This window comes from Buceros rhinoceros, unplaced genomic scaffold, assembly GCF_000710305.1.
Source record: "Buceros rhinoceros silvestris isolate BGI_N320 unplaced genomic scaffold, ASM71030v1 scaffold2524, whole genome shotgun sequence".
In the NCBI taxonomy this organism is placed as follows: Eukaryota; Metazoa; Chordata; class Aves; order Bucerotiformes; family Bucerotidae; genus Buceros; species Buceros rhinoceros.
Window position 1 is genome coordinate 47,021 of NW_010409851.1, and position 9,978 is coordinate 56,998.

General features: G+C 36.9%; 1 protein-coding gene across 1 annotated transcript in view; it reads right to left on the bottom strand.

Annotated features, from left to right (window-relative positions):
* XIRP2 (xin actin-binding repeat containing 2) overlaps positions 1-9,892 on the bottom strand; it is a gene marked incomplete at its 3' end in the record, with an annotated part of 42,188 nt that extends 32,296 nt beyond the window's left edge. The window contains exon 1 of the mRNA XM_010135357.1: positions 9,461-9,892. Within this exon, the coding sequence (XP_010133659.1) occupies positions 9,461-9,892 (432 nt within the window). The remainder of the gene's footprint in view (positions 1-9,460) is intronic.
* Between the last annotated feature and the right edge of the window lie 86 nt (positions 9,893-9,978).

The following is a 9,978-nucleotide window of genomic DNA, read 5'->3' on the forward strand; positions in this document are numbered from 1 at the left end:
TAAGAAATAATTTTTAATAATAATAATAATAGTAATAATTTTTAAGAAATCTTTGGTCAGATACTGGGCTGTTGTTTGAAAATGAGTAATAAGAGAAAATGAAACAGATATTCTACAATGGAAGATTTACAATGAGAATATAGAGACTATTACGTTATAGATGTAGCTACACAGAATTCAAGATGAACTATAAATTATGGTAAAGGATGGAGACTCTGAGACAGTGGGGATAACTAGGGAGGTTCTCATACTAGACCATTTTCACACCCATAGTCTAGAAGTGATACCTATGACAGAACTTCTCATAAACAGCTTCAGAGAAAGACAGTGCGTAACTTGAACACTCCTGGGCATACAGAGTTCATGAACTGCCTAATCTGGAGTAACATCTACTACTCCAAGCTTATTAATCAAGTCTTACAGTTGAAACAAACAAACCATCACACCACGACACAGAAAAGAGAAAAAAGAAACAGGGTTAAAGTATGACAACGGTATTTTCTTTTCATTTTTCTTTCCCATTTGCTAAATATATTGCTCAGCTTTAAGATAACATGCCATGTTACTTTAAATCTAGACAGTAAACATTTAAGAAAGGATCCCATCTTTACAGAACTTTTTTTGGAAGAGACAACAGAGCAAAGAGGAAAAGCTGACAAAAGGGAGAAGACACAGAGCTTAAAGGAGCACAAACAGAAGCAAGCACACAAGAGAGATCTTGTTTCTGAAAAGGATCCCTGAAGAATCTCTTCTATTTAGCAGGTCTAGTTGTACCTCCAGCACTATAATAGCCATGTTGACATCTACCCATATACTGGTACTACTTGTGCCTTGGACATATAAAGATGGAAACTATTCTGTGCTGTACTTTTCTTTGAAAACCCAGACACTGTTTTGCTTTCATGAAGATTCAGAATGTAGCATCAAACTCCTGAGTATGGATATTTTGGACCCATTTATTTCAACCTCATGACAACTTCAGAAGGCATGGTGAGTCCAGTTTTCTTTCTACTAGATACTGTCAGAGAATAACAGAATCGTTAAAAGTTTCTTTCCACAAACACTATACAGGTTGGAGAAAAGATAACAGGAATAATGGGGATTTTACTTTACATATTTAATAGCCTATTGAAATAGTAATTGTGAGTACGTTTTGGTACAGGTGCTTATTAGAATGTTAACTTGAAAGCGTCAATTTGACATATTATACATTGTGCTCTGCAACAGCAAGTAATGTCTCTTTCACTCCTGTTTAATTTATGGATCTGCTCTGCCCTGCATGCCACCACCTGTGGATTTCTCAGACTTTATGAAACAAGCTTATTTCCTTCCTAATCAACTTAACCCAGATGTTCTGTTTCTCTCCAAATGCTGTTTCCCAAGACATGCTAGTAATGGATGCATTTACTTCCCATCTTTCCACATCACTTTCTTGCTTCAAGAATTGATTAAGATACCACAGGCTGGTAAATTGTTCCAAACACCGACAGAATGACAGTAAAAATGTTTCAAGATTTGCTGCTTTCTGCCACAAGCAACTAATACTTAAGAAGAAGTTACTTAGGAGAAATATTGTCTGTAAAACATTTCAAACTAAAATGAAACTAAATGTGGAGATGAAGTTAAAGAATATATTATAAGTGAAACGGACTTTTCCAAATGTCGTTTTCTGGCCAATGACCACAGAAAGGAGCTGTGCCTTTCCAAGTACTTTATGGTCAGTTTCCCACGGAGGTTATCAAGCTCTGATGCCGCTGGCTAATAGATTGGAAACCTTACAACAAAAATAGACTTTGGTAAAGTGAGGTATTTACTGGCTTATGTAAAAGAAAGAGGAGGTATTTTTTTGATGACCCAGAAAGCACAATACTTGAACCTCAAGATCAAACTGAAGAAAACTCAATGGACATCACATTCAACTTCGCTCTAAGTTACAACCTTTTAGCTTCATTGATCTCTGCAGATTTTAAAATGTTAAAGATTATTTCTACAACATCCAATTTCTGGGTCATTTCTAAGCCATCTTATCTCTGATAATGACTTTTCTGCGCGTGTGCCTTTCCTAAGAAGTCCCAAGGGTCAGTTTCCTCATTTTTCCATGCTCTTGGTGTGCTTGCTTAACAGCACACACGATCAGATTAGAGTGAGTATCTGCATATGGAAGGCAGAAGTTCTCTGTTTTTCACTGCCTTCTGGAGACTTGAGCCAAAGACTAGACAGTCTGCTATAATCCTGGACTTATAAGAAGCTGATTTCTGCTAAATCAGGCCCTAAAGAAATACTAAAAATATCAGAACGCCTATCTGTTCAGAATAAAAACAGCTTGAAAAAATTTAAGTTAATCAATTTCTTTCAAAATCTAATTTCTTCTCGTAACCACCGCAGCTTACAGTGCACTGTCAAAAGTTTTCTAAAAAAAAAAAAGAAAACCTAAAAAACATTCCCTTAAATAGTTCCAAAAAACAAGAAGGGAGAGCAAGATGAGACACCATATTTCTTTCCATACACCTTAGTCTTCTTTCATTGCTGCCATTTTCAATGTTGCATATAAAAACACTTCTATTCTGCTGCAAAGAGCCTTATATTACAGTATGAGCACTTAGACAGAAAAAAAATCAACTTGATGCTTTTAATTCTTTCAGTTTTCCTGAAGTGAACAGATTCTCCTCTATTTACTCCATTTCCAGGTTACAGGATCAACTGTAGAACTACAGTTAGCACAAAATAAATTAATATTTCCCTTAAGCTTCTGCAGTGATACAGGTAAAAGCCTGAAAATATCTCAAAAACTCTCAGAAGCTCTGTGTAACTAAAGCGTCTTTTTGGCTATGCACTTTCTAGTCTTTTACAATACCTTTTAAACTGCTGTGTATATATGCAACTTCTTAGGGGTATCTGTTACCATGTAATGATGGAAGTATGATTGTGTTCAAAAGCATAAAAAAAAAAAAAGGAATCTTGTAGAGAAAATGCGCTTTATGTGTTTTGTTTTGTTTTTTTTTAATGTTTCTATTTAAATGCCTCCCTGTTCCAGAAAGAACTTTCAGATTTTTAGATTGCCTTCTTAGGAAAGTCAGTCATATTAGGAAGCAGCATTTGATGCACTGTCAAAATTGTTTTTTCTATTAGCTAACTGTACTCCACAAAAGACTCAACTCATAACAGATGAAAAATGCCTCTTTAAATTAAAATTACAACAGCCAAAAAACTAGTCAAGTTTAAGAGTGGGCCAGTAAGAATGTACAGAATAGAGCCAGATAATAATCAGACAAAAAACCAGACCCACATCTGAAATCCTTGCAATTTATTGAAGACAAGTGATCCTAAAAATAAGCCACCCTTATCTGCAGTACATGATACATGGTGAATCTTTGCAGATTCTGAATAAGCAGTAAGGAACAAGAGCATTGTGGAGCAAAAAAATGTATCTATTAAATCTCAGCACAAGAGTGGATTCCTTTGCAAAGCTTAGTTGAGGGGCATATAACTATAGTCCTCCCCACCCTGTTCCTCATAAAAATGCAACCTTCTCAACAGTATGTTATATGTAAATAAAGTTAAACCCAAATTTATTTACTCATAAGGAACTGGTGACACACAGGTTTCAGTTTCCCAGCTGATCTGTCCTACTTTTTTTCCAGCAAGCTTCCTCATTGATGTAGCTCAAACACTAACATCTCCCATCGTGAGGAAAAGAGGATGATTCTACCCTTTTAAGGTGAGATCCTAGTACAGATTGCTTCCTCTGCTGTACACACCTCCAGATAAAGCACAATAAACGGTAAAGGTGAATTGAGGGCAAAAGAATAAAAGAGTTCTCAAGGGCCTCTTAAAGAAAAATATTGTAAGTTGTTATCTGGAAAACATTCAAATATTTGGCCCAAGCGTAGTTAATTATTAGGCAACAAACGGCCCAGGCCACTAGGGAAACTAGTTAACAGAGGCATGGTGGAGAACGTGGTCTGAAATGTGGAGTTGTCTCAAGTGTGAATCATCTGTCCTGAGTTCAAACCCAGTTTTCCATAACACCTTGAGGAAGGCAGATGCACTCTCCAGAAAATAGTTACTTCTGGGTGTATATACAATGGAGGTACTACGATGTAACTAACACAGAGAGGGTAGCTCAGAAGAACTGAAGAACTGCAGATGATACACTGGGAATCACTGCCGATTCACTGATAAAGCGGGAAGGAACAGCAGTACTTTATAGAAGACCTTTGCATATATATTTACTTTTATATATGTGTGTGTGTGTATATATATGTATAAATACACACACTGTATTACAATAGCTTGTAAGACTGATAGTGAACAAAGGAGCTTTGGAAAGCTTTATTACCATCATTGGAACAGCTGCTTTCCTTGGCATAAAACATTGTAGAGATCAGTGGAAACTCTATCAACATGTCTCTGGTTTCTAGAAAGGCAAAAATTTAATACATCTTCCGAACTGTGAAAAGCCAGTCCAGTTCAGAGATGAGTTAAATAAGAATAACTGAAGTGGGAGGAGGATTCTTTCTTCAGATAATTTCTAAGATACCTGTAAAGAGCTGATATATTTTACTGAGAAAGTAAAAGCACAGAAAAAAAAAATTAAGGAAAAAAATAAAAAGAATGTGAATTTTTACCAAAAGCTGTTCTTGACCTACAGGTCAAGTCCCATAGACAATGTGTTGTTTCCTTGTTGTGGAAACTTTTGCCATTAGATAAAAGATTTAAAAAGAATGAGCTAAGAAAGAGATGAAGCCAAAATCCAGAAGGCTGACCGTACAGCACTCCCTTCAGTATCAAGCTTTTCAGCAAGGGCAATTGTTTGGCCACCCCATGCACTCCTCACCATTTGCTTTCATCATCCATGACAAAAACGCAAATGATGCAGGTGCTAATAGGGTGTAAAACTGACCTACAGCTGTCATGGGGGTTCCATTCTTTTATGCATTACATGGCTTTCATAAATTGATATAAACATTTCTGAGAGTGTTCAGGAAAAAGATGCTGCTTGTTTAAACAGTTTTAATGCAGGTCTAACCTTTTACATTAAACATCTGTTCTCTTAATTTACTTTCTGGCAGCAGTTCATATGTTTTCTGCAAAGGACACAGTTTAATGAACATATACCAGATTATTTAAATGAATGGTTTTAATGAGTTCTTTGTATCTGTTTCTCTAAAATGTAGGCATGAAATTGCTTTATTAGTTGGATGCTTTAACATATTTTAAGAAAAACATACATAATTACTTTCCAGCAGAGACGGGACTTTGTTGCTTTAACATTCCAATGCGTTTGAGTGCTAATAAACTAAAGTAGTTGTTTTGTGGGAGTGATAAAGTTCGTGTAGTAAATTGATGTTTTAATATATTATTACTTCCTAAAAACCCAGGGTTTTTGTGAAGAAAAGGGGAAAATACTTTTCATTTCATCTTAACATAAGATTATTTCTAAATAATGGAAAGATATGGACAGGCCTGATACAATAGGCTTTCATTAAAAGGCTTCAGCAACAGACTTAATTATTAACTTATTAATACTCCTAAGATGGAAACACATCCAAGTTCTGCTTGGATAAACTCAGGCAAAAGTAATTTGACATCACCAAGTGATTTAGCCTCAGAATTATTAAACTTAGTCCCTGACTCTATTTACTCTTTTTTATATTCTCTTATTGCAAAATGAAGTGTTAATTCCATTCAAATCATTAGGATTGGGCATACTTCACCGTGTAGCCACCAGGAAGAAAAATATGCCAAAATTCAAAATACATTTGCAGCTGCCCATAGTAATGTCTTTCGCTTTTGAATCAGCAGAGGGTTCTTTAAACGACTGATCTAATTGTTTAGAAGTCTCTCCACGGTTTTATGTTATTTAATTGCCCCGGTTTTTCTCTATTGATTTTGTACATGTACAAATACTAGCACTGCAATGGCAATGCAACTGGAATGACAGGTTTTAGAATTTTTAATCAGCAGTATTTTGCTGCCTTAGAACAAAATCTGTTTTTCCTATGGAATAATGTGATAAGATGGGCCCTGGTCTTGAAAGTCTTATTAGTCAAGAGATAGTCCATTTAAGCAGAGTTGCAACAGTTGGCAGTCTTTTTATGAGCAATGGCTAATGAGCACATTCCTTTATGCATAAGGTAACTGTAATATAGGTAGCTGTCACTGAGCCTTTAAAGACATTTTGTTTAAAGTTTAAAAATTCCACTGTGATTTCTATGTCTTTGATTTAGTTTTACATACAGCCATTTCTAACTTTGCTTTAACCTTCTCCATCACTTCTAGGTGAAACCACTACAAAAATACAAGGAACATGCATTAGCTCGTTCCCCATTGTTTGTTCCTTGTGCTCGTGGAAAAGTATGATGGCTGAAAGAGACTGAATCTTAACCAGTCAGTTTGCTAAAACCTTTGCACAGTCTTGCATTACACTGTGATATAAGTATTTACTTGTATCACTGATTACTTGATAGAACTGTAGTAAAAATGTATCTCCTGAAGGCATACTAGATTGCTGGGGTTTATATTTTTTTTTTAATAATTGGGTTTTATGACAAGTATCTTATCGCATGTTGTAATATTTACCTACTAGAATACTTAACATTCATTAATATTAATAAATGCCTTTGTCACCTCTAACATCTAGGGTCTTTTTCATTAACAAGATACACATCAAATGCTTAATATACACCTTTAAATACCTTCAGCATATTAATTTAAAATATGATACAAAGTACAGGCTTTATACGTGCAAGGTCTGAGATTGCTGTGGAGCATACTTAACTCACATGATTTTATCTTTCATGGTTATTCACTGTTAACAGTGGAGAAATCAGTAATTTCTATGTAATTTCTATGTAATTTCTATGTAATTTCTATGTATTTTTTGTGCCATTAGGTCTTGGACGTAGATGTTAATGCCATTGTTAGCGCCCGTCTCAGTTTGGCTCTAACTTTTCCAATTACAAATAATCTATCCTTCCACAGAACTCCTGTGCCTATGGAGTTCACACCTGTTTCTGAATCTTTGTCAGTCCTGCTTTTGGTCTGTGTAGCCAAAATTTGTAAGCACATGACCTGAGTTTAAGTATCCATACTTCCTCAGGATCAGAATCCCTTGGTATGAACGCCTACATATTTTGTACACTCACTTGCAAATTTTCCTTTAAGTAAAAATATTGAGGCCATGCTTGGATGGTGAAAGTCTTCTATGATGCAGATTCTGGTTTTCTATGTTTCTTATTGATTGTATCTTGGAAACCTTAAGAGGTCTTACAATGCTGGGGAAATAAATCTCATCTCCTAAGACAGTTACCTGAACAGGATTACAGAATTCAAGTTTTCTCACTTGAATTCTGAAAAGAAGGTCCTTTTCTACACACTTTTCCACCCCTAATCACTTCCTGGTTTATAAGCACCATCTGATTTTCAACATTCTTTGCAAGATACTGATGTTAACATTTGCAATACCTGTATGAATTTCAGCGACTTAGCAAGAAGGCATGCTCTGTAGAGGGTACGCCTCTTTTTTCACTTTTGGCTGGCCAGAGGAAAAAAATTGATTTTGACTAGATCTCTACTCAACTACATTTCGCATGCAGCACTCTTGGCAAACAAATGATGAAGAGAAAAGGAAGACTTCCTTGTCTTCCCCCCCCCCTCCCCCCCCCCCCCCCCTTTTTTTTTTTTTTACTGAGCCTTTACTTCCCTGTTGTATCAGAAATTACAACTTTTCACTTAGAAAAATGCCTAGCAAAAAGAGATATACTTGGAAATAATTTTTTAATAAAGTATCATATTTATAAATACCATATATTAGTGACCTGATAATACTAACAGTCAGATTCTAAACCGCAGGCGAATTCAAAGCTTTTTCAAGTGGAGCAGTTGCAAATTTTGCAAAGAAACCATAACAAATATTTAGTTGGTGTAACAGTTCTGAGAGTGGAAGTAAGGAGTTATTTTACTTTTTTCGTAAGTATTGTTGAAGTAAATGTCAGCAATCCTATCAAGTGAACAATGGTGTTTAAGTCCAAAAAAATTGTTTCTCATTCAAAAAGGAGCTCTTCATATTAATAAGATCAAAGAAGAACCAGTTTGCTCCTATAAGAATGATCACATCTGCAAAACTAAAGGTATTGCTTCATAGGAAAAAAAGTTAATTTTTTGTTATTATTAAAAAATTACTAAGATCAACCTAAAAGATCTCCATGTTAAAATCATGAGTATGCCACTTAGCAGTGGACTATGACTATTGTATATGGTCTTTAAAGTGCTTGATAATCCCATAAAATTTTAACCTTTATTTTATTGGTATCTGCTACTTTTTGTGTTATGTGTCCAAAGCCATTGAAAAGATTATTCATGAATCACATGAATTTTTATTTTACTCTTCACATGAAAAAGCTTTCTAATATCTTTTAATAGCAGGATTTTGTGTATGAATTATATCACAGTTGGCATGCATTATTCTGAACTCTAGCTTCTGGACCAGAAAACCATGTTTAAATCACTCTGGGCATTAAAATTAAATGGGAAATGACTGACTCCACGGACTTGCAGGGTAGTCCTGCAACAGTTAGGTGGCAGAACAGAGTTGTGACATCAAGTTTTAGTATGAAGGAGAAGTGGGGGAAAAAACTATTCAAAGGGGATTACTTATTTATTTGATTGGGTGTTCATTTATTTTAACTTGATAATTGAACAAGAAGTGAGGAATTACAGTGTGGAAGGTATAGAATATTCCATCAGCAACCAAAATCTGCAGGGACGTTTTAGTTTTAACATTGAAGAAGTAAAGCATGGTGAAAGATTTTTTAGCCAGAAGCATGAATTAAGTTGCCCTAATTAAGATTACTAATAACCTTTTCAGTATCTTATACTTCTCTGAAGCATTTTTTAAACTTCAAAAAAGCCTAGCTTCTCCCCACAAAGAAATCACAGACATTTCTCAGATAGATAAAAATCTAATGACAAAGGTTGAAATTTGTCCTGGCCTGTGGAGTTGTGCCAGGGAAAGCCAATGTATGATGTGACAGCAGGTTTCTCAGTTGAGAGGGAGTCAGTACTGTTCTACAAACAAGAAGCAATTGCATCAGGAAGTTTTAAAAGTCTCATTTGGGAATTATTCTCTCAGGCCATAGTATCTTCTTGTTCTCCCGGCAGAGCACTGAGCAGGTACAATTGCACACTAACTTACCTGACAGGCAGATAGCGCCAGTCAGCAACCATGAAAATGATCCATAGACCAATGGTCCAAAAGACCAATAACATTATGGAATAAGAAAACCTATAGAACACTCAGTATTAACATACTGATCCAAACTGTCCAGAGGACATCCAAGGGAGCTGTGGCCAGTGCTGCCCATCCCTGGTGGGGCACAGGAGAGGCTGGGGAAAACACTGTGCAGCCATGGGGACTATCTGCGTTCCCTCAAGGTGTCTGCCCAGCCCAGGCACTTACCTTCTTGCCACCCAGGGCCTCGAAGTGGCTCCGCAGTTCCTCCACAGTGATGGGGAAGTGCTCGATCCGCTGAGTGCCTCCTGTGGTCTCCTCCTTGAACACGTCTGTCCTCCTGCTGTCTACTGGCACTTTCTCCATGGTGCTGTTGTAGCTGATCTTATCCGGCACCAGGGACTGTGGGGCTGGGGAGCACCAGAGCATCAGGCCAGATCTTGTAGCATTGGCAGACTCCCATCTCTGCTTGAGGAGCTCCACAGAGCCCTTCTGCAGGGGCAAGTCTGCCAGCTCCAGTGTGCCCTGCCAATGCAACATGTACCTGGAGTCAGAGACAGGCAGCACCATGCCAGCAGAGGCCACTGAGGGGTGGCTTGAGAGCCCTTGTGGGTCACAGGACAGGCCAGGGCACAAGCTGTCACCTGGGACAGAAGCCATTCCCAATGGAAATTGAGATCCAGTAAGACCAGATGCAGTATGAGTCAGTGAAAGGGTTCAGTATGTTCATACAGCAGGAATACATT